This window comes from Staurois parvus, unplaced genomic scaffold, assembly GCF_062004578.1.
Source record: "Staurois parvus isolate SC_StPar_1 unplaced genomic scaffold, SC_StPar_1.0 ptg001200l, whole genome shotgun sequence".
Lineage (NCBI taxonomy): Eukaryota > Metazoa > Chordata > Amphibia > Anura > Ranidae > Staurois > Staurois parvus.
In genome coordinates, this window is record NW_028318996.1 from 2,513,972 (window position 1) to 2,539,881 (window position 25,910).

General features: G+C 42.0%; 1 protein-coding gene across 3 annotated transcripts in view; it reads right to left on the reverse strand.

Moving 5' to 3' along the window:
• PRDM10 (PR/SET domain 10) overlaps positions 1 to 25,910 on the reverse strand; it is a 99,245-nt gene that overhangs the window by 14,086 nt on the left and 59,249 nt on the right. For all 3 annotated transcript variants that reach the window (XM_089660079.1, XM_089660080.1, XM_089660081.1), the window contains exons 7-14: positions 25,103 to 25,344; positions 23,194 to 23,397; positions 22,589 to 22,661; positions 19,105 to 19,222; positions 14,505 to 14,634; positions 12,130 to 12,360; positions 2,563 to 2,910; positions 64 to 219 (exon numbers count right to left, since the gene is read on the reverse strand). In XM_089660079.1, the coding sequence (XP_089516205.1) occupies positions 64 to 219; positions 2,563 to 2,910; positions 12,130 to 12,360; positions 14,505 to 14,634; positions 19,105 to 19,222; positions 22,589 to 22,661; positions 23,194 to 23,397; positions 25,103 to 25,344 (1,502 nt within the window). The remainder of the gene's footprint in view (positions 1 to 63; positions 220 to 2,562; positions 2,911 to 12,129; positions 12,361 to 14,504; positions 14,635 to 19,104; positions 19,223 to 22,588; positions 22,662 to 23,193; positions 23,398 to 25,102; positions 25,345 to 25,910) is intronic.

A 25,910-nucleotide genomic window follows, 5' to 3' on the forward strand; every position in this document is an offset into this window, starting at 1 on the left:
TTCTGAGGCTCTCAGCTCAGGAACGGGATTGGTCACCCACTACACACACAGACCTGGTCTTACCTTGAACTGCTTTCCACATGTAGAGCAAAGGAAGTCTTTGCGATCAGAGTGTCTGAGCATGTGTAGACGAAGTTTGTCTGGCCGGCAGAAAGCTTTATCACACTCTGTACACTGGTAAATCTTTTCTGAGTGGAAACTTCGAACATGTTTTTTCACCTGGATGATATAGGAAAGTGCAGCATGAAGGCTAGGAACAGATAAATACCCTGAGCTCTGACTAATATGGTTACATCTGGATAGGAAAAAAGGGGCTGGTGGTGCTGTAAATTGTCAGGAACAGGTTGTATCCCTGTCGGAACTATTCGGTGCTCACAGAATTAGACTGGAAAGCCTGAACTAATCATCTCTACATAATGTAACATGGGCATGCTGAAAGACATTTTGTTCTTTATATTCTATTTTCACGATTTCTGAACAAAGACTTTAACATCAGACATTCTCAGTTTCTTACAGAATACTTTCCCAGGTTGTAAATTTGGGGGAGGGGGGTACTAGACAGCCACGAGATAAAGAATGGACCATGGTACCAATTTGTAAGATTAACTGAGGGGTCCGTTTCTCAACTGAACAAAGGACAAAGAACTGTTCACGATGATTCTTTTTTCCATGAACACTTGGAAGAGTTCATATTATATTTTACATTGCATATTGTGTTATTATTTGATCAGATTACTTTAATAAAAAAATGTCAATTCTATTAATATTGCATGAGGTGAACACTTGCCTAATTAAGTCATTTGGGTTTTATATTACTATATTCAATCTTCATGTATATATATATTTTGTATATTAATTGGTTTTAGCAATCAATACATATTGATATATATTATGAATACATATTAGTATATAGTGTGGATATTATGTTTTCAACATTATAAATAATTATTTTGAGTTTTTTATTACAACATCTGTATGTAATGGAAGAATTTAGATAATTAAGAAATCCCAGTACAAATGACCTCAGCAAATGTCTGTAAGATGTATAGATAGAAACATTTTCATAATCACTTCGGTAATACATTATTTTGAGTGACACTGGTCCCAGTTTGCCTAACCAGTTCTGTCAAAAGAGCGACCACTTCTTAAGTTTATAGCTTTTTTATCAAGCTGAATGTAAGAGGTCAACTCTTGACGTGGTACAGGAGTTTGTAGGAAAAATCCAAAATTATTCCTAATCCTATACTGTTCCCTTCAGGTAACTAGGATCATTTAGTAAAGAAATGACACCTAGAGTGACGTCCTAATTAGATGAGATAAGCTTTGCCTGCCTAGGTTTTTTGAGGATGATAAACGTTAGAGGATGGACAGACAGAGAACAGATGGGTAAAGTCTCTCTCTCTTTCTCGCCCTCTCTCTCTATATTGGTAATGTATAACATTCATTTTTCTGTAGGCAATTTGTGCTCGCCTTATATCTCCAGCCAAACCGTTTAGTCTGATAACGATTATGGTTAGCACTGGAGTTGATTTGAAATCATTTTAACTGCAGTATAAATTATCTTCATTTCAGTTCTCTGGGGGGAGAATTCTATTTGGAAAATCCCCAAAGCGGATTTCAGCTTCTAATCAATGTTTTAGTTGGGTATCTATGACAAAGTAGACAACTTAGTGAACATTTGTTATTTGCCTTGGATAGATTCTAATCTTATTGGATTGTTCTGTGTATCGTATTCTAAATCATGCCAATGTAAACTTTGAGCTTTGAATATTTGGTTGTAGAGAGATCATGTTGTCAATTTGCAAATCCTTTGTCATTCTGCTGAGTTACCGATAGTTTCCTATGCTGTTATTTTTAGACAGCTGATCCTATTTCATTAAAATTGGATAATATTTGCTGGTTTGAATTTGTAACCATTATTTTGATTAGATAATTGAACTGCTATTTTGATTTGATTATTATTTATCATCACCAATTATATTTTTAATTACCATTTTGCACTGATTTTAATTATATATATATATATATATATATATATATATATATATATATATATAATTTTTTTGCACATTATTGGTTTTTATGTAGTCTTCAACTTAGCGCAAATAAAAAAACTTGGGTTATCAGATGATTTGTGAAAAATAGTAGGAAATTTAATTAATTCCAGATCCCTGCCTCTTTTCATAAATTATATATTGATTATTTTTTTCAGAGCTAAAGTTCTGACATCCCAAACAGATATCTGTCAGATGTGGAGGCTTATCAGTAGGCAGCTCTTTAGTATAGAGGGGGGGCCATGGCCTGGGTCATGAAAAAACAAAACCAAAGCTACAGAAAGAGTGTGTTTACAGTAATATTAAGGTCAAGATATATAAGTGACTTTATCAAGGCATACAACCAGTAAATCCCCCCTTAAATGGAATGCTAAGTCACACCAACCGATGCTGGAAACAAGCAACCATTGGTGTGATCTGGTGTTTTACAGAGCTGCATTAATTTTTGTCTTCTATACCCTCTGGGAGTTCAGCTTTAAGAAAAACTAACAAACCTAAACCATCTAACCTGAATAAAATCTGTAAAGCGTTTTTTGCAGGTAGGGCAGCTGAAGCAGCCATCGACAACGTGCACAGCAACATGGTCTTTCAGGAGATCCAATCGGTCAAACGACTCCGGGCAAAAGATACAAGAATAGGTCTTCTGGTCCAGGTGGAACTTCATGTGGTTCTCCAGGGAGCTGGTGCTGATGAAGCCCTTGTTACAGATGTCACAGGTCAGGGGACAGTTGCTGTCTCGCCCATGGAAACGCAAGTGCTGGTCCAGCTTCTCCTTCTCCCTGAAGGCCTTTCCACACTGCAAGCATTTGAACGGCCGGAAGGACTTGCGTATAAAAAGGTGCTGCAGGGCGGCATTCTACAAAACAGAATATAATCCATCAGTTCATGTTCTTGTTTAAAGTTTTTCTTAACATAGTTTTAGGGTTTACAGTTTACAGAAGCATGGAAGACTTGTAGTATACATGTGGCAGGGACAATCCTTATGGTGCATTATAATATCCATAATGGGATACGTTGGAAAATTATCACAATAAATGTTTGTTTTCCAAAAAGGAGAAAACAGAAAGGGGAAAAGGTTGGGCAGAATGTAGAAGCAGGTTCGGGAATAACTGAGGCAGTGAGAGCTAGGGAAGGGTGGGTGGGGAAAGTTCAGTGTTCTGGGGCTCTTAAGGAAAACGGTATCCCATCAGCATGGGGCAACTGCAGAATTCATAAGTCTCTTAGTCAGCAGACTAATTAGTCAGTAGAAAGTGGCTGATCCATGGGTCGCAAATTGCCTTAAATCTGGCCACAGTGTCCATGCACTTCACTGTGAGTTTTTCATTTGCAAAGGCCCCAAATATTCTAGGTCAGCGGGGGTGTACAGGATAGCCATGCAGTGCTTTGTTCCATGGCAGTCAGGACATTTGTCATACAGGTAAATTGATATGTGGTGAGCCCTTTCAGTTTTAGGGTGACAAGTGAACACAAGGGTTCTTGCCAATGGGATGTAGCAGCAGTGCATACAACATAACATAACCCTTCTTTCAATATTCAGTTCTGGGCAGCCTTGAAAACAATTCAGTCTGCAGCAATGTCTGTGCAAGTTCTCATTTACCCATATCATGGTTTAGCTAGTATTATTTTGTCACATTCAATTAGATTTCTTCTGTAATGGCAAGGTATTAAACCCCAAAACAAATATGTAATATTTGCAGCTTACCAGTCCTTAAATGTGGTGGCTGCATTTTTTTTTGTAAATCCTTTTTTTCCTTCATTTTCACCAGGTGATGCTGCTAAAAACATAATACCTGTTTTAGAGTGTCTCCACTCTGGATGGAGCAGCAACAGAGGCCCCTTTGTACAAAAGCATTGTCAGTCTAGGGGGAAGGCAGACTGCATATTTGGATGGACTCGACTAACAAAGGAAAGTCAAATTCTTCCTAACACATTTAAGCAGTTACAGGAAGTGTTTTGTTTTTCTCCTTTTGATAGAAAGGTTTTACATAAATGAATAAAAACTGACCATTGTAAGCACACCTGTCAGTGTTAAATGTTTTTTCTCAACCCTCTAACTTCCACTTTTGCTAAACAGTTTGGTACATTAAAGCAGGGATGCATGACTTATATCGCACGACACCTAGTACGTGCAGTTCCAGGCGCTGGGCAGGTTCGAGTTTATTTTACATTAGCCCTTCTACGGCCAAGCAGCCTCATTGAAGTCTTGGGTTGTGATTTTGCATTGAAGTCAATGGCGTCCCACTGACATCAATGCAAAATCGTCTCCCATTGACTTCAATGCAAAAACTCTTGTCAATAGCAATCCTATTTGAACACTTATCTTCGCATGCCACTCTACTCTGTCATTTGCAAGTCTGACACACACTGCTATAAACCCACATAGGACCATTTTTTCGTAATGGCACTCAAAACGAAATGCGTGCGGATCAGAACACATAACATCTAGCCTCTCATGCGAATCTGTGAGTTTGAAAATGCATCCAGAATCGCGTGTGCGAACCAGGGCGGTTCCATTCACACCTGGCAATTTTGGGATTGTGGTAGAATCGTTGAGATTCTGCCTGTGATTATAAAATGCAGGTTCAGGTGCCATAATTTTTCAACGGCATCTAAAACATGGTAGGCCTTGCCACAATTGTCACACAACAAATCGCATCGCGTGAAGCTTTACACTCAAAAAAAAAAAGCTCCTACTCCTTTTTAGGCGACAAGCTTCCCGAGATACGAATTGCTGCGACAATTGTGGCAAAACTGCACCATGTTTTAGGTGCCACTGAAAATGACGACACCTGAACCTGCGTTTTGCAATTGTAGTGCGTTTTGAGATTGCGGACAGAATTACAGCAATTCTGCCACAATCCCAAAACACCCAGGTGTGAACGGGCCTAACAGAGCAGATACCAGAGCTTGATTTGGCTGCTCAGCAGGCACTAGCACGTCCAGGTGTGAGGGTAACCTGAAGGAATCCAATTTGTTTTTCTAATTGGGGCCGGCGCCTTATTCATGCGCTAAGCAGATGCACTTCTGTTGAGCGTTAAGAGTCCAACACTCCCCTTTCCTAACAAGCACCCAATCGGTGCTCATTACACTGCAAGGTCTCTCCCCTCCTTGCTAGTTCCCAGGTGCAGTACTAGAGACAAACAGGGAGGTGAGTAGGAGATAAACAGCGCAATGTTAAAAACATCAATAATTTAAGTCGACGTAAAGCCCCTTTTGTTTTTAACCTCTTGCCCTCCGGAAAATTTACCCCCCTTTATGACCAAGTCATTTTTTGGTATACAGCACTTACTTTAACTGACATTTGCGCGATCATGCAACACTGTACATAAATTAAATTTGCAATTTTTTTCCCCCACAAATAGAGCTTTCTTTTGGTGGTATTTCATCACCACTGGGATTTTTTTTTTTTTTGCGCTATAAACAAAAAAAACAAAAAAAAGACAATTTTGAAAAAAAAAAAAAAACCAAAAAGAAAAAAAAACCACTGTTTTCTGCTATAAAACATATCCAATAAAAAAATTTCAAAATCTAATTTCTTCATAAATTTAGGCCAAAACATATTCTGCTATATATTTTTGGAAAAAAAAACTCCCACTAAGCAAATATTGATTGGTTTATAGCGTTTATAGTTATAGCGTCTACAAACTATGGTATATATACACTGAAGTTTTTTTTATTTATTTATTTATTTTTTAATACTAGTAATGGCGATGATCATCGACTTATAGGAGGACTGCAAGATTGCTGCAGACAATGGGACACTGACACTTTGTGGGAACCAGTGACACGAATACAGTGATCAGTGCTAAAAATATACACTAACACTGTATTAATGATACTGGCTGGGAAGAAGTTAAACATTTAGGGTGATCAAAGGGTTAACTGTGTGCCTAACCAGTGATTTTGTTTACTTTCATGTGCTTTTACTAGGGAATGTGCTGGATTTTATTCCCTGCTTTACAGAGAAACAAAATCCAGCACACCGCTGCTGACATGACACACCCCTGTCTTGTTTACATTGGCAGAGCTGGATTTTATCTCTTCCCTTGCCTATCAACATGTGCCGGCAGTCATTAATTGGCTGGCACACGCTGATTGGCTTCTGCAGTGACTAGTCACAGCTGAAGCGGCGCCACGAGAGTGCGCACGTGCCCCTTCAACAAGGAAGTGCACGTGATTTTGCACAGAGCGACCGCCCTGTAGCAATAATAATGCTATAGGGTGGTTGTGAACTGATTAAAAGCCCCAAACATTCCTAAAAGCACCTCAGATTTAAATATGATTTCAGTTAAAATAAAAAAATTTTTTATCAGGACAAGTAGATTGTCGCGAGGGACAAGTAGATTGGGACCCCAATTTAGTCCCTTGGACAAGTAGTTTTTTAAAAAATTTCCAGACCTCTGATTTAAGAAAGATGAAAAGCAATAGACTTACTAGCCAGAAGAAAAAATAAAAATAATAATAATAAATGAATAATGCAGCAACTAACATCTAAGAATTGGTAAGCTGCAATATAATACATTTGTGTTTTGGAGTTTAATACTGCTTTAAAAGAGAAGTACGGACTTATTTGTTTTCCCCAATTATTCTTATCTAGGTGGATGCAGCATCGGTCTAATGCTGTATCTGTCCCCTGCTGGATCTAAGGGTGGGAACTCGCCAGGTTCTCACAGCCGCTCTGAGCAGAGAGCAGTGGCTGTCAGTCATGGTCATTGCTCTGCCCCCCCCCCCCCCCCCCAGCACTCACTGGGGCAGATCGCTGAGAGGCTGAGCCAGGTGCCGCTCCAGACTCTGGAGTTGGGATTTTTCCCCAGCCTGGACTAACTGAATAACTTCAGCCCACCGTCAGCTGAAGATGGGCCACATGAGTGCAGAACAAACTGCACTCCTGTGATCCAAATCTCTTTTGGCTGTACCTCTCCTTTAAATATTCATTGCTTATCCAGGCTACTTCTTCAATTCAATACCCCAGCATTTGTGTCCGCACAGTTAGCACACTCACATAAATTCAATAACCATGGAATGAGTCAAAGTCAAGCAAAAACATAGGACCACCAAACAGAGTGGAACAGCAGAACATACGGAGTAATATAGTTAACTCATATGTAGCTAACATATCAGAAAAATTCAGAAGGGTGTTTAACAAACACTGCATTCACATGTCTTTGTAGCCGACCAATAAACTGACACAGAAGCTTGTACATCCAAAAGACGCAACACTACATTGACTTATGCAGGTCAATGCAGTGGGAAATGGAAAGGCATGTACAGTACATTGGGGAGACAAAGCAACTTCTCAACAAATGTCCCAACACAGGATGGCAAATTCTATAGGTCAAGAGTCAGCAGTCTTCCTGCACCTTAAAGAAAAGAGACATACACTATATTGCCAAAAGTATTGGTCTCCTGCCTTTACACGCCCATGAACTTTGATGGCATCCCAGTCTTAGTCCGTAGGGTTCAATACTGAGTTGGCCCCGCCCTTTGCAGCTATAACAGCTTCAACTCTTCTGGGAAGGCCATCCACAAGGTTTAGGAGTGTGTCTATGGGAATGTTTGACCATTCTTCCAGAAGCGCATTTGTGAGGTCAGGCACTGATGTCGGATGAGAAGGCCTGGCTCTCAGTCTCCACTCTAATTCATCCCAAAGGTGTTCTATTGGGTTGAGGTCAGGACTCTGTGCAGACCAGTCAAGTTCCTCCACCCCAAACTCACTCATCCATGTCTTTATGGGCCTTGCTTTGTGCACTCGTGCGCAGTCATGTTGGAACAGGAAATGTCTTGGTATGTTGACGCCTTAAGAGTTTCCTTCACTGGAACTAAAGGGCCAAGCCCAACCCCTGAAAAACACCCTCACACCATAATCCCCCCCTCCACCAAACTTTACACTTGCCACAATGCAGTCAGGCAAGTACCGTTCTCCTGGCAACTGCCAAACCCAGACACGTTCACCGGATTGCCAGACAGAGACGTATGATTGATCACTCAAGAGAACACCTCTCCACTGCTCTAGAGTCCAGTGGCGGCATGCTTTACACCACTGCATCCGACACTTTGCATTGCACTTGGTGATGTAAGGCTTGGATGCAGGCCATGGAAACCCATTCCATGAAACTCCCTACACACGGTTGTTGTGCTGATCTGAAAGCCAGATGACGTTTGGAGGTCTTTAGCCACTGACTCTGCAGACAGTTGGCGACTTATGCGCACTGTGCACTTCAGCATGCGCTGACCCCCCTCTGTCATTTTACGTGGCCTACCACTTCGTGGCTGAGTTGCTGTTGTTCCCAGTTGCTTCCACTTTGTTATAATACCACTAACAGTTGACCGTGGAATATTTAGCAGCAAGGAAATGTCACGGATGGACTTATTGCACAGGTGGCAAACTATCACAGTACCACACTGGAATTCACTGAGCTCCTGAGAGCGATCCATTCTTTCACAAATGTTTGTAGAAACAGTCTGCATGCCTAGGTGCTTTATTTTATACACCTGTGGCCATGGAGGTGATTGGAACACCCGAATCCAATGATTTGGAGGGTGTCTCAATACTTTTGGCAATATAGTGTACCTTCAAGGACAGGGGGGTGCATGCACACACAGGTTTGAAAGAGGCCTTCGTGGTTAAACTGTAACAACCATTAAAGGGGTGGATACGTTCAACACACTGTCTTCCACATAAAATACAATTTTACTATCTCTACCCCAGAGTTCTTACAATAATTTACACCTTCAGAAGGTATAACACCTATGCAGACCACCTGAAACAAAGGATGGGACTATGTAGCTAGAACAGGGTAGTTCCACAACTGCCACACCTCCCAGTCTGTACTTCAGCACCTGCCTTTCCACGGTGACTGAATTAAGTTGTCTGTGCTATCTGTGTGGATATAAATGCTGGGTATGTATACAGACACTCATTCGAATGGAAGATTTGGCTTGGATAAACTACAAAGCATTATAGAACAAGTCCAGCTGAAAGTAATTAAGTACTACTAATCTGAAACAATGTGAGCTAGATGGGTGGGTACTACCCTCTGTCAATGTTTAGGCCACTTTTTACAAGACAGGTGCTTATAATGAAATGCCCCAGCAAATATTTTCCCTCTAGGGTGAAATATCACAGTGTAAAGTGTCATGGCTGCCTCCGTTCTATGGAATTTGTAAAAGTCAACCTACCTGCAGCTCCAGCTGAGAGGCCAGCATAGGAGGAGAGAAAGTTGCATTACATTTACAAAAAGACCAGCTTTGGACAATGAAGGTAAACACAGGTCAGCTGTCAACAGACAAAATACTATCACTTCAATCCTCAAGAGTTTAAGGGAGGCTCCAGATAAAACAAAATTCAGAATCAATAACCCCCCAAAAATAGCTGCTTACTCATGACTGCATCTGCTTCTATTTTTTGTTTCAAAGTTCTACATATTAGAACTAAAATCAAGGCTTTTATAGCCACTCTAAAATACTTTTCTTAGACTCTTAAGGGATACAGAAGTCTTTTACTGTTGGGTTATACTAACACCTACAGGAGGACTGGACACTGGCAAATAAAATATATGCACAGCAGCCCAGGATAACCCCTCCTACCAGCATACCTTAATCTGGGGCAAAGCAGTAGGAGGAGAAGGAATATAAGTAGAGGAGTGGAATCTGTGCACCTCAATCAACTCCAAGAAAAGGATTTTTATGCAGAGTACAAAAATCCTGTTTTCTTTTTCACCCACTGATGGATACTAAAAGTCTTGTACAGCTGGGATGTCCAAAAGTAGTCAAACTGAAGGGTGGGCAACAGCAAACAAAAATTATTATACAGGATTTATACAGCGGCAACAGTTTGTGCAGCGCTTTACAATATATACAATTACAATACATTTCAGTGAAGGAATAGGAGGGCCCTGCTCATGGAGCTTACAATCTAAATGCTAGCAAAAGGTTGAACCTTTCTCAGTAGAGCTGAAGAAAAGACGTTCATCCTCCTTGGACACCAGCAAAATATGTAGGCATGCTGAGAGCAGCAGGGGTTATTCTGGGCTGGCCTAAAATTTTTTTTTTTTGCCAGTGTCCAATTCTCAGCTGGCATTATAGCCTGACAGTACAAGACTTCCTGCGTCCCTTTATGGACAAGAAAAGAAATGCTTTTGACATAGTAATTATCTACGGGATTGATTTACAAAAACTGGAGAGTGCAAAATCTGGTGCAGCTCTGCATAGAAACCAATCAGCTTTCAGAGGGGTTTTTTGTCAGCGCTTAACTGAACAAGCTAAACTTGGAAGCCGATTGGCTACCATGCACAGCTGCACCAGATTCTGCACTGTACAGCTTTACAGAATAAACCCTTAAGACAGCACTAACAACTGCAGACTGTCATCTCAAACAGAACAATTCCTATTAAGTGATGGTAACCAGTAAAGCTGCTAGAAATCAGGGGCACAGGATTATTATATTTCAATACATAGACATCTGAAACTCATACTTAAATCAAAGGGCTCAAGTGGCTATAACTTTTATACAAATAATCACAAGCTCTGGCCTGACAGTCTAACACCATCCAGTACACAACAACTGTGATAAAGTCAGAAAATACACACAGTTTAAAGCCCAACTCTGGGATTACTACGTTTTGATCCAGTATTTTACACCTGCCCATCCATACACCCATCTTCTATTAATGCTTTAGTTAGTAAATTGCAAAAATGAAGCATGTATACCTTTGCCCTCATCTTAGATCTGTCAAATTCACAGCTATACTTGTATGTCTGTGCAGCTGCCTCAAGTCATTCCCTCCTGTTGTCTGAGACTATACGTATGTCTCATGATTCCTGGTCAATGTTTCTGGTCCTTGCTGGCCTCGTGGGCAGAGGCAGAACAGGTAACTCGACAGGCAGGTTTAACAAAGTGGAGTTGTAATAATCGCACCCGCAAGATGTGCCGCGCCAACAGTTTTCCATCAGGGCTACAGTGGTGAAAACTACACAGGTGTAATGAGGGGATTGCTCCCCAGTGCAGATAACAATAGGAAATAATGCTGAAAGTGCAGAGAAACAATGACTTTGATAAAGAATATTGCTCTATGTCTTCCAAATATAGTTTTGCGAAAAGCACAAAGAAAACAAGTACATTATTGTCAATACATGGCTACATTTTCATTTTTGACCAGAGTTGGGCTTTAAATAATTCTGAATACTTTATGAATACCCAGCATCTCCACAGAAGGTCAGTAGTTGTACAATTTCCGAAGCTTGACTGTGTGTTTCCTGCGTCACCACTCACATTTGCAATGCAAGGAATGAATGAATCAGGTTCTAGCAGTGTGATATTTTTAGTATTAAAGTGTTACTAAACCCACAACAGTAATATCATTCTGTACATGCAGTAAAGCATGCTTGTTATACTCACTGTGGAAACTAAGGGGATAATCCTCTGTATTGTGTAAAAAGGCCATTTGATCCTGACTTCTCTGCTCCTCCTCTTGATCAAATGTCCACGCCTTATCTCCTGATAAGACAGACTGAACTGTAGCCATGCTGCACATGCTCAGTTTAGTGTGCATTGCTATAGGTTTATTTTTTTATTGGGAGAGTGCATGTGATCAGAACAGGACCAATCAGCACTGTCCAGACAGAGGTCAGGGGGGTTTGCATCCTCCTGGAGCAGAAAGAAAACTCCTACAAGCTTTAACCAGTGCTCTGCTGGACACTGATATAAGTCACAAGACTGCTCTAACTGCTGAGAAAAGGTATTTAGCAGTTTATATTTACTAAAATAATTGCACTTCCATGTTCTGTGGGAGACCAGATATAGTGAATGCAGGGTCCGGGGAGACCAGATATAGTGAATGCAGGGTCCGGGGAGACCAGATATAGTGAATGCAGGGTCCGGGGAGACCAGATATAGTGAATGCAGAGTCCGGGGTTTAGCAACACTTTAAGTTAGTTAGCTTAGAGTAAGGCTAACTAACCTGAAAAGGCAGGTCTTATTGCATTATCTGCCATCAACTCAAATATTACTCATTTACCCGAATGAAACATTTAGCAAAAGAACAGCTCTAAGTATGAGAGGATTCATTGCTTGTACCCGAATACGCTTGGCTCGTCGCATGTCTTCAGGCGTCAGGACACTATGGGAAACGACAGGTGGGAGCTGTACAGGTGGAACAGTGGCCTGCAGAACCTGGGCGTCTGGCTGCTGATCAGTTGGATCTTGTGTCACTGTACCCAGTGAGAGTTCGGACTGATCCAGACCATTTATATTAGTGTGACCCGTCTCTTCAAACTGTGACCTCTTATTCTGGAAATGCAGGAGATCCTGAAAGTGCCAAAAGACAAAAGTTGTTAGCTGGAATGTGTGGTATGACCAGGGCTGATCTTAGAAACCACGGGGCCCCATACAGCCAACCTGACAGCCCCCCCACCACCACAAAAAAAAAACAAAAAAACAAACAGTCTACTATACCTCAGTTATGATTGAATGCGAGTGATCGGTACTGTACGCTCGCTGTGTTCATTCAGGAAAGGAAGGGGGCTGGTAAATGGGACATATTTACTGGAACATTCCTACACTCTCCATCCAAAAGGATCCTATTTTCCTAGTGCCTGCAGCTGCCAGTGGAAAGGACAGGAGGGAAGCTAGCAGCACTGTGGGGGCACACAGGGGGGCCTGGGAAGCAGTGGGAAGCATATGGTGCACAAGGAGGGTGATGTGGGGCAATTACTGGAACCAATCCCCTGTATGGCTCTCTCTGCAGCAGCTGAAAGCCAGCGGGAGGGAGAGGAGAAGAAGTCAGCTTTCAGCTGCTGCAGAAAGACCCATACAAGGGATCGGTTCCAGCAATCATCCCTTCGCTGTTCCAATCAACCTCCCTGCGTACATCTGACTGGCCTAGGCTCCCTACAGGAGGACTGGTGGTACCCCCTTATCCACGGCCCTGGGTATGACCGTGCTGGACCTGTGTATGGTCTAGTATCAATAGAGATGATATGGACCTCCTTCAGAGGGATTCATTACTGATGTAAGCATGATATAAATGAGATTTATTTAGGTCGCAGGGTTCTGCCTTTTTGAAAGCAATGGAAAGTTGCTCTGCAGGGTAATCTTGAATAAGTATACAGCAGCACTCAGTATAAAAGCTGATCACACCAAGGCCTCGTTCACACCATACATGCAGAAAAACTGATGGAAACTAACGTGCATAATTCACTTACAGAGACATCAGTTTACATCAAATAGCATGTATAAAAAAGTGTTGCGCTACCCTATTTAACACATACACTATAATCAAGAATCAATCCAAAACCAACAATTTTGAAGTGATCATAAATAGTGACATCATAAAAAATATTTAAAGTGACAGTGCATCAATCAATAAAATGCCACAATGCAAACACAAAACAATAACCTCCACAATTGTGTTAAACACGTGCACGTGTATGAAAAAAATATATTTAAACCTAATAAAAACCTAACAGCCCCACTAGCCCCCTAGATAATATAAAGTGTAATAATAAAATGCGATAATGAGATACCCAATAAATAAATAAATTCCGATTTCATAAATATATAACAGTGCACAAAAAAATTATTCACCGTGAAAAAAGTTCAATCATAGTTCAATCTTAAATAGAAATTCTATATTCCCAACTTCCCGGGACACAGTGAACACCCGTGGATCCAAACCACCTCGTGCACCTTCACCACATGAAATGCATCTTCACCTTGGTAGTTGACACAGAATAATCGGTCAATTTGAGCTCACAGCTCAAATGGCCAGCTTTCCACAGTTGTCCACCAGATAAATACATCCAGTGTACACTATAGTTAAGTATAAATATAGTTGTATCCCACCTACATGACTTCCTCAAGAAAAACCCCAGGAAGTTTTATCAGAGGAAGTCACATGGGTGTGACTCAATGCATCAAAACGCATTTCATGTGGTGAAGGTGCACAAGATGTATCGGGTGTTCAGAAAAAATGATAACTATGAACCGTGGTGTGAATGGGCTCTTATGGTTATGTTAAAGAAATATATTGAAGAATTTGGTTCACACGTGATAAAGCCAATGCATTTTATCAGGGCTGTCATGATGGGCGTGGTCAGAAACAAACCTGACAGTACTGAAAGTGTCAGACCTGAAACTGGTGAAATGCTACCAATCTGTTTCTCACCACACCCACTGCCATAGCCCTGATGAAGGGGAAGGCGGTTCCCCCGAAAAGCATTGGCTTTATCACCTGTGAACTAAATTCTATAATAAACTTTCCATAGAAGTATGACACATTTTTATACTGAGCACGCCTCTATTCTCATCCAAAGTTGAGCAGTTTTCTGAAGTAGCATAAGGCTAGAAGATCATGGGTAGATAGACACTGCATGCATTACTGCAGCACTTCTTTTTTTCCACAGTAACTGTACAAGACACTAAACTGATGTTTTATGTGGTACACCACTGACCTGATTCCCCAGACTGCACTTTTCTCGATTATCTCCAGACAAATCCAAACGCATAAATTTTGGAGGTCTCCCTGGTCTCCTCCCAGGTCCGAATTTCCTCTTCGTCCTTCCACGACCACGTCCTTTGGCCCTGTTATCGTTGAACAAAATGATAAAGTTATCCAATCACTTTCCAAATCTTGCCAACTTCACCACCATAACATTTCCAAAATACACCCCTTCTTAACCAATGACACTACATAGATATTAATTCACTTCCTTGTTATCGCTCATCTTGACTAAAGCAACTCTCTCCTTGTTGGCCTACATCTACGCAGACTATCATCCACCCTAACAACTGCTTAGTGTCTGCCACCCCTCTCTGCCAATCCCTCCACTGGCTTATGCTTGCCCAATGAATACATTCAAAACACAAAAAATTCTGTCCAAAGCTACATCACTAATCTCCTCTCAAAATATCACTCAAACCATCCTCTTCTCTCCTCCAGAGACCTCTGGCCCCCTCTAGCTCCCTCATCACTTCCTTCCATACTCACCTCCAAGACTGCTCCAGAGCCTCTCCCATCCTCTGGAACTCACCTACTTCAATCTGTTCATCTCTCTCCTACTTTGTCTGCCTTCACACAATCCCTGAAAACTCCTCCTTTAGAGAAATCTATCCAGCCTTAATTGAGAAGCTGAATATTTGCTTTATTCTCAACCTATCCCCACACAGTTATTACATTTTTGTATCATTTGTCCCTCCCCTTTAGATTGTAAGCTATCAGAAGCAAAGCCCTCTGAATTCTCATTTTGAATTTTACTGTAACTGTATAATCTCCCTCCATATTGTAATATGCTGTGCAAAGTGATTGTGATATATAAATCCTGCAACAATAATGATCTGGTTACATAGGTGCCATTTCTTTTAAGCTCTCCAATACTAATTAGGCCTAAAATCCAGGCATACGGTGTGTTGTTGATATCACTGAATAATTAGCAGAATCACCTGTCCCAGTTTCCTTCTTGCTTATTACATCAAACAGAAAGCATTATAAAGAAGTCAAATCAGATTAAATGACTGGTGAATTACTACATAGATGATATCAGCATGTAACTGGCGCAGCATAGTAATACATGGTACAGAACATGGATATAGAGCTGTTCTGCAAGACACACCGCTATATGACTATTCAAGAAATAGGAGGATATATACTTGTACAAGACAAGCACAGAGAACACAGCACAGACATGTGGTGTATATAGAATACACATTACACATACAACTCAGGATATACACTATATTGCCAAAAGTATTGGGACACCCCTCCACATCATTGGATTCTGCAGTTCCAATCACCTCCATGGCCACAGGTGTATAAAATCAAGCACCTAGGCATGCAGACTGCTTCTACAAACATTTGTGAAAGAATAGGTCGCTCTCAGGAGCTCAGTGAATTCAGTCGTGGTCCCGTGATAGGTTGCCACCTGTGCAATAAGTCCATCCATGAAATTTCCTTGAATTATATTATATTAATATTTCACGGTCAACTGTTAGTGGTATTATAACAAAGTGGAAGGCCATGTAACATGACAGAGTGGGGTCTGCTGAAGCGCACAGAATTCCCCAACTGTCTGCAGAGTCAATAGCTAAAGACCTCCAAACTTCGTGTGGCCTTCAGATTAGCACAACAACAGTGCATAGAGAGCTTCATGGAATGGGTTTCCATAGCCGAGCAGCTGCATTCAAGCCTTACATCACCAAGTGCAATGCAAAGCGTCAGATGCAGTGGTGTAAAGCACGCCATCACTGGACTTTAGAGCAGTGGAGACGTATTCTTTGGCATGATGGATCACGTTTCTCTGTCTTGCAATCCAATGGACGTGTCTGGGTTTGGTGATTGCCAGAACGGTACTTGCCTGACTAATTTGTGCCAAGTGTAAAGTTTGGTGGAGGGGGGATTATGGTGTGGGGTTGTTTTTCAGGGGTTAGCCCAGCAATGGGCAAACTACGGCCCACGGGCCATATACGGCCCGGCGGACCTTTTAATCCGGCCCGCGGAGCTAGGCTCGAGCTAGGCTCCCGCTAGGCTCCTCTCACAGTCCGCCCTGAAGACCGGTGTAGCATGAAAATCTGTCTCCTATGAGGATCTGTCCCCCTCGACGTATCTACGCATGTGCCAGAGATCGCCGATCGGCTGCTAATGCCTGAAACTGGCAGATGCGCAGATACGTCGAGGGGGACAGATCCTCATAGGAGACAGATTTTCATGCTACACCGGAACGGCGCGGGAACACGGCGAGAGGAACACACGGAGCAAAGGTAAGTGAATTGACACAGGGGGGACTTGGGGACTTAATATGGGGGATGAATATGGGGAATTAATTACTATAGGGGGGATGAATTACTATGGGGGATGAATTACTATGGGGGATGAATTACTATATGGGGGATGAATTACTATATGGGGGATGAATTACTATATGGGGGATGAATTACTATATGGGGGATGAATTACTATATGGGGGATGAATTACTATATGGGAGATGAATTACTATGCTTACTATGGGGGAATATTACTATACTTACTATGGATGACACATACACATCATTCATCTACTCTTGGTCCGGCCCCCGGGTCCAATATATGAACCCATTGTGGCCCTCAAGTCAAAAAGTTTGCCCACCCCTGGGTTAGCCCCTTCGTTCCAGTGAAGGGAACTCTTAAGGCGTGACATTTTGGACAATTTCATGCTCCCAGCTTTGTGGGAACAGTTTGGGGATGGCCCCTGTGACGATCGCGGTGTCAGACCCCGGACCTTCTCACCAAACTCGTGACCAAAGGACTAGCTAATCTGAAACCGCGATGTCACGTGCGCAACAACGCCACGCCCAGCTGCACCCTGCACAACGATTTTCCAGCTAATGGACCACAAATCGATGTACCGGCAGCCTGAGTGCGATTATTACTGGGTCAGGTTAATTACCCCTTCACACTGCTACTAACTCCTTTTTGTACAAAGAAAGAGGAAACTCGGCAACTTTAGCAATAACACTAGGATGATTGGATAATCGTCTGTATACCACTATCACCGCAGACAGGTTATACAGAGGGTTAAACACACATAGTAGCGCTCTTCGGAGGCAGAAATTCGTAAGTTGCATTAAAGAGCTATAGAAACAGTTCAACGCTTTCAGAAAGAAAGATTTATTACTAAAAGGTCAAAAGGGTGCAATAAAAATATTTACAAAAAAAAGATGTAACCAATATATATATATATAAATAAAGAGAGCAATAACACAGCAAAAAGGTAACAGAAAGAAGTTTAGAGAGGTAGAGTACTTGCCAAAAGTCCTGGGTAAAGCAGATCAAGTTTCAGAGCAAAAGGGCACCGTCTTCCAAGTTGGTTCTGATGTTAAAAGGGAGATTTCTTCAATGTCCACTCTTAGGCCTGACAGCCTATTTTGGTGTCCCCCAGCAGGGGGTGTCTCTGAAGCCAAGGACCAATGTCTCATTCGGGGAGGGGTGTCTAGGCGGAGACCCAAGCTAGAACCAAAATCTTTCTCTAGCTTATATTTTGGCTCATAACTTTTCCTAGGCACAAGTAACATTCCCGCGGGTAGATTAATATGCAGACGCATCTGCGGAACGGTTAGATATGAAATATGAGATACATACTTGAATGGTTCAAGAGATGTAATTTTCTGCTTTCCTATATATTCCAGCCAAGGAGTGTGACATATCAAACGGTTTGTTTGATCGTTAGCAATCTGAAGATATGCCTGGTTTTTATGTAAGTCTTTCATATTCCAAGATATGAGATGGGGAAAAAGGATTTTAAGTGTGGTATCTAGTTTATTACTTCTCTGGAATGTCTTTGAACTCAGGGGAAGGCTTGGGTTATCCTTTTATTAGGTGCCAGATTGCACAGTTTCTTAGACCGCCCAGCACCCAGCTCAGAGAGGTTTTATAGCTCGGAGCTGCCTGCTGTGCTCTGGCCTGCCTGTGTCACTTCCAACACACACACCAACCACATGTCACTGTGGATCTCAGAGAGGGAGGGGGATGAGGAGAGGTATATTTGTACAAGATGGATGATCCTTTGCCAAGATGGAGGTTGGAGCAAAATGGTTGAACCGCGTCCATCTCCGTGGGTAGGATTGCTACAGCCCCTTTCTGTTCTAACATGACAGCGCACCAGTGCACAAAGCAAGGTCCATAAAGACATGGAGGAGCCAGTTTAGTGTGGAAGAACTTGACTGGCCTGCACAGAGTCCTGACCTTAACCCGACAGAAGACCTTTGGGATGAATTAGAGTGGAGACTGCGAGCCAGGCCTTCTCGTCCGACATCAGTGCCTGACCTCACAAATGTGCTTCTGGAAGAATGGTCAAACATTCCCATAGACACCCTCCTAAACCTTGTGGACAGCCTTCCCAGAAGAGTTGAAGCTGTTATGGCTGCAAAGGGTGGGCCAATTCAATATTGAACCCTACAGACTAAGACTGGGATGCCATTAAAGTTCATGTGCGTGTAAAGACAGGCATCCTAATACTTTTGGCAATATAGTGTATCAGGCTGCATAAAACAAATATATTCATGAGGAAAGGGGGGTGCACCTGCTGAAGAAGTCTAGCTTCTCGTCATGGGAATTTAGGTGCTGTTGCAGTTGTTCAGAGCTCATAAACCGGCGATTGCATTCATAACATGGCCAATTCTTCTCTTGCTCTCTGAGGACTGAAAAGGACAAAAACCACATGCGTTACACATCACAATGTGCACAGATTAGATCGAGGTAAGACATAAGTAAAGAGTTGTTTCAATGTAGTTTATAATGTAAACTGAAAAGGCCTCCTCTGTAAAACTTCTATCAGTCCCTTAAAGCTTACCTCCAGGCAAGCAGTTTTAGTATCTAGTTTTGTCCTTGTATTAGCCTCTTGCAATCCCTGTACAACAGAGCTCAAACTGAAAGAGGGAGAAGTGGCACAAGGAGTCAATCAGTTGTGCTGCAGTGCTCATATGCTAACAAAGAACATGCTGACAGAAGCAATGAACATAGTGACATAGATGAGCTCATCAGTCCGCTGCTTCTCCTTTTACTGTTCATTCGCAGGAAAGTGTTAGTGAGCTGCAGCAAGGTAAAATAAGGTCTCCCCCTCTGCCAGCAGGATTGGATGGACAGGTAAAACAACTCCTACATATGTATTTCAATTGTGTTTTTAATGCTTTGTGTGAAGTTCAGCCAAACCTGAATGAAAAAAACCTGAGGACACATTCATGCCAGGACAATGGAAGGGAAAAGACCTCATTCAAGGCTGAAATGTTAACTGCATAGGGTTTTTCCTTTAAACATTTTAGATAGCGGCATAGGGAATACTAAAACCTCGTCAGGTTTTGTACTTTTTTTGTTTTTTTACAGTCTGTGACCCATTGGGGAGGATTCCAATCACTTTCTTGTCCCATTCACATAAGAGGGAGTGAGAGAAAACTTTTCAGAAAGTTGTCACAGTAAGTGTCCCCAATGGAAAACCTCTCTGTTCCGATGATCATTCAAAATTTTGATTTTCTTATCACTTTCTGTCAAAGTGACAATGGTCACCTGGACAAGAGAGGATCAACTTCCCCAAAGGGGACCCAGACAGCAATAGAAACCTAACAAGGTTGCCAACTCCTCATGACCATACCCAGAACTAGAAGAGTATGTTTATATAAATTTATAAATTTGGGGCTTCTAATTTTACATCCATCTTTTTCTTTATGCAAGAACTGGAAGGCACAGAAAATACCAGGTGATCTTGCCAGTACTGTTCATAAAGAAGCTCTCTTTCTGTTGCCATGCTAAGCACGGAAGCAGATATGTAATAGCTTGGCCAGTTTGTGTCCCTATTTCCTCCTTGAGCCACTTATAATGCCATGTGTCCTGGAATCCCACAGTCATTCTATTGCTGACACCCCCACCCCACCCAGCCCTTCTCAACATGCACGGCAGTGGCTCTCAATATCTGAACAGCAGCTGCACAGTTGGGGCAAATGAATGGAAAGGGCAGTCCAAGTGAAGCAAGCAGGCCTGAGGATATACCTACTCGTTAAAGAATTATTCTATATTTAGGTGTTATCCTAGACTCCCATCTGTCCTTCCAGCCCCAGGTCCATTCGCTGACAAACTCATGTAGACTTCACCTCCACAACATCTCCAAAATACGCACGTTCCTAACCACGGAAACCACTAAGCAATTCATTCACTCCCTCATATCACGACTTGACTACTGTTACTCCCTCCTCACCGGCTTACCTCACCGCAGGCTATCCCCGCTTCAGTCTATCTTGAATGCTGCGGCCAGACTCATCCACCTTACTAACCGCTCTGTATCCACCAACCCCCTCTGCCAATCCCTCCACTGGCTTCCGATTGCCCAACGGATAAAATTCAAAATACTAACATTGACGTATAAAGCTGTTCATAATACTGCCCCAAACTACATCACCGATCTGGTATCCAAATACCACCCAAACGTACTCTCCGCTCCTCACAAGACCTCCTACTCTCTAGTTCCCTGGTTTCCTCCTCCCATGCCCGTCTCCAGGACTTCTCCTATCCTCTGGAGCTCCCTACCCCAATCCATCAGACTATCACCTACTCTCCTCACCTTTAGGCGCACTCTGAAAACCCATCTCTTCAGGGAAGCCTACCCCGCCCTCACCTAATTACTGAACTCCTCCACTCTTCCTACCACTCCATCCCCCACAGCTATTTCCTCCTGTACCACTATCCCCTCCCTCCTAGACCGTAAGCTCCAAGGAGCAGGGCCCTCAAACCCCTCGTGTATTGAATCGTATTGTTACTGTACTGTCTCGTGTACTGTCTCCCACTATAATGTTATAATGTACAGCGCTGAGCAAACTGTTGGCGCTATATAAATCCTGTATAATAATAATATTTCTTTGTATCTTTAGCTGTAATTGGAAATCTCTGTACATTATGCATTGGATTGTGGGAATTTTAATCTTTATACTCAATGACCTGAACAGTCTCCAACCCTACCGCTTGAAGCCTAGGGAGGCAGGGCGGTATAGCAGTCACATAGCTGCCATTAAAATCAGAGAAGAGAGTATCTGGAATACTGTCTTTTTTTAAATGTATCAACATTCATGGTATGATAAAGGTTTAATAAGTGGTGTTATGATTTTAAAGAATAAGGGTTAAATGGAGATTAAACTCTAATTTGTTTTAAGCACTTTCAGCAGCGTACTTTATCACTTACTGGAGGGTGCAGCTTTCTTATCTTTAACTCCTTCCCTATGTTTCAGCTTCAGCTTGTACCATGACTGCTGCCCCAGGTTTCCTGTTTCAGGATGGCTCCTTTCCTTTGCAGTATCCTATGGAGCTATCCTTGCATGCAGGGACTAGAGTTGTCTTCCTACACTGTGTGCATCAATAGAAACTACACAGCCCCTTAGCCTAGGATGGCAAGGAACTCCCCTCCTCCTCCCCTCTCCCTTCTACAAACTAACAGGATGGCTCCAAACTGCACTATCAACTTAATGCTTTCCTGTAAAGGCAAGATGTTCAGGAGAGCAGCACTAAGGCAGCAAGGCTCAGCTGCATTGAAAGATGTTAACCGCAAGTGCTGAGGTAAGAATTTTATCAATTAATTCACTGGGGGATGTTTATCTTATTGTACTCAATGTGTTAAACTAAAAAAAACATGCACACTGGGCTTAAAACAAAAAGCCAGTTCCCATGGCAGAAAAAGAACGCTCATATACATGCGTTTTGCGTTTTTTTGTGCTAGCAATCTCCTCTCAAAAACTCAACTCAGAAGGGTTTTTTCTGCCTCTAAACGCCGAGCTTAAAAAATGCCCCTAAACATCCTAATGTACATGGACACATAGGATAACATTGAGCTGCTTCTACAGGCAAAACGCTAAACTCCTGTAGAAGCAGTGTTTTTAAAGTCCAGTGTGCATGGACCCTAACAAACGCACACAAAAAAAAATTAGTCTTTAAACACACCATTATTTTATAGCAGCCATCTTTATAGTTCCACCCCTCCTACTGAATGGAGGTCCATCTATCCCTAAACCATACCGATGTCAACTCACCCTTCCTCTCCTCCTGTGAGATATCATGAATCTTCTGATTAACAAACTCAGCATAGGATGCAGCATACCAAACCTACAGATGAACACAGGAGCATTATTTATTGTCATGTAACTATTAAAAAACAAAAACAAAAAAAAAAAAAACACTTCCAGAAAACCCTGCCAAATATTTTTCTATAACAGATAAAAGGTAATGTGACCTACTTAATGTAATTCATAAAGTAGTTTTCTCAATAAATACAAAGGGCTCTCTGACTGAATAAGGTGGAGATCGTGTTAACACAGCCCACCTATTTGTAGTGAAAATTAATCCTGTCTTTCTTGCCAATATGAATTGGTAGGCTGAAGTTGACCAATAAAATGCAAGGGGGTCCCATAGGTTGTGTTTTAGAGTAATATCATAATCCCACAGTTAGCCATCAGAAAGAACTGCAAGTAAAATCCAGAAATACAGACCTCTGGGAGGTCTGGGAACTATGGACAACAGCACACTGTTACACAGGGAGGCTGAAGAAGCTGGAAGATTTCTATTCTACATGAAGACCCCTTGTCTAAGATATTCATTTCCCCATGATTACACAATTGTGTTTATTAATGCCCAGTACCCTCAGTTCCTGCTTTGGTTCGATATTCTTAATGGTGGTGTAATAGATGTGCTGGCCGTACTGATAGGCCACTAGATTCTGCTCTAAATGGTTCTGTGCTGGTCGGACAAACATCATCCAGTTACATAGACTCTCTTCAGACAGGTCAAACCAAAGATCCTCCTGAAAGGCATCCTGGGAGTCCAGAGGGTTACTGAGGGACACCTGCAAGAAACAAGTGATCGAATGAATTACACCTTTCCTGAATGCGTAAAGTGTAGAACACGGAATAGGTAAAACCCCTGTAAGGAATTTATTTTGCCATCTGCCACCCACTGGGGAGATCTCCCTTCACTTCCTGCCTGTAGATGCAACAGGATGTCAGAGGAAATCTCTCTGAGGCTAGGGAAACGCTTCTAACACAGCTGACACTGGAACAAGTGTCCCCATTGGAAGTTTTCCCTTTTTTCTGTTCTGGTGGTAACTAAAAATGATGACTTTTCCCTTCACTTTCACTGCCAGGAACAGTGACTATCAGGACACAGAGGAGTCCAGAGACCGAGCAGGGACACAGACAGCAAATGAAACCAACAGAGGATCTAATCTCTTACCATTATATCCAAAAATGGCTTTAGATACACTATAATAATCCCCAAAAGCCATCAATGAAAAGCACTGCTTAAAAAATGTTAGTCATTTATTCCTTTCTTCCCACAATTCTTGCTGACCTTCCAAGTCTTTCTTGCCAAAATCTACTCTCCAATATTCCCAAATGCCGCCCAGCCCACTCCCTGCAAGCCACAGCCCTCTCACCATGCAATTCTCTATCTACTAATGTATTTCCTCCGTTACTATTCCAAGACCTTCTACACACCATCATCATCATATCCAAGGCCTTCTACTCACTACAGCCATTATTATTCCCAAGGCCTTCTACCCACCCCTTCACTATTCTTCCTGAGGCCTTCTACCCACTACAACCACTATTAACCACAAGGTCTTCCACTTAGCACCATCACTGTTATTCGCAAGGCATGCTGCCCACCACCATTATAGGGAACAGCTATCAATTCTACTAAAACAGAAGTAATGAGAAAGATCATTTTGCAGCTTAATTCATAGATGAATCCCTCTGCTATTCTAAGTAGCACCCCATTTTCTTAAAGTGATTGTAAAGCTTCATTTTTTTCCATAAAATAACATGTTATACTTGTTCTGTACAGTGGTCCCATTTCCTTCTCTTCTGGGGTCCCCTGCCGGTCTTCTCGGCTGCTCCTCCCATCCGAGTGCATTCATTGCAATCCGCTTGCTATGGGGGCACTCGTGCTGGCTTGATTCTGAGCCAGGATGTGTGTGTCTATAGACATACACAGCGTGGATTGACCCTGCCCCCTACTGCCTCCTCTACAGCATTTGATTGTCAGCAGTAGCTCCCACTGCTGCCTCTGAGTCCTATGAGGCAAGAAAGAGCAGTGCTGGATCACAATAGGACTCAGGTACGTATTTGGGAAGGGAAGAGAAGGTGACCATGGACGTTTTTTTACCTTAACACAGAGAATGCATTAAAAGGTAAAAATCATATGTCTTTACAGCCACTTTATTAGTGAAATTCTCATCTTCAGTGCTGAATTTGTCACAGCTGCCCATAATTACAGGTACAGGGACTGCAAATTCATAGATTAACTATCACATAGACTTGGCTAATTGGAAGGCAGCCTGACATCTAATTTTGGCACCAATTTGCTTGACAAATGTCCTCCCATTGTGTCCTACATATCCACCTTTGTTAATATTGTTGTCACCTAAATCATGTCCTCTCACCACATCACTTCTTTCCCTTCCTTTAAAGTAATTCTACAATCTTTAGTTATCCCTTGATTCTAACTCTCCATTCCTCATATTCAGGAAAAAAAAAGTCTCTCTCACAAACCTTCAGATGAATGTAGCCATCCTTCAGCTCTGATTTTTTAACTAAAGGTCCTTCCAAAGGTCCAAATTGGGTGCGCTTGGGAATACGGCGCTTGGAATACACCCCTCCAAGGAAGCGATCAATGTACAAGACTAAGGGCAAACTGGCTCGAGCTCGGGTCAATACAGGACGGTTTGGAATTGGATGGAGGGCCCCGTGTTTCGGACACACTGATGGATGGGCATTATTGCACTCTTCACACCCTGCAAAACAAAACAGGAAAAAAAAGAATCCTGTGTGTTACCAATTATGTTTGAGGTCATAAACAGAGCGTAAAATAAGTAGTGAACACGTCACCATTTTGCTAGGTAAATATATTTCTAAAGGTGCTATTGACATGAAATTTCTACCACATCTTGGTAACAACCCATACAATCCATACATACAAAAAAAAACAAATTCTGAAATTAACTTATGTGTAATAAAATGAAATGACAGAGGGAAAAAGTATTGAACATGAAGAAAGAGAAGTGGAAAAAAGGCATGGAAAGCCAAGACACCAGATAAAATCTATCAGTAATTAGAAAGCAGTCCTGCCTCTTGTCAGTGAAAATTAATATCAGCTGGTTCAGTGTCAACTGATGGCCTATAAAAAGGTGTCATTACCAAGGTGTCACAGAAGAAACATCTCATGATGGGTAAAAGCAAAGAGCTCTTTCAATACCTTCACAACCTTATTGTTGAAAAACATACTGATGGCATTGGTTACTGTATGATTTCTAAACCTTTACATGTTCCAGTGAGCACTGTTGGGGCCATAATCTGGAAG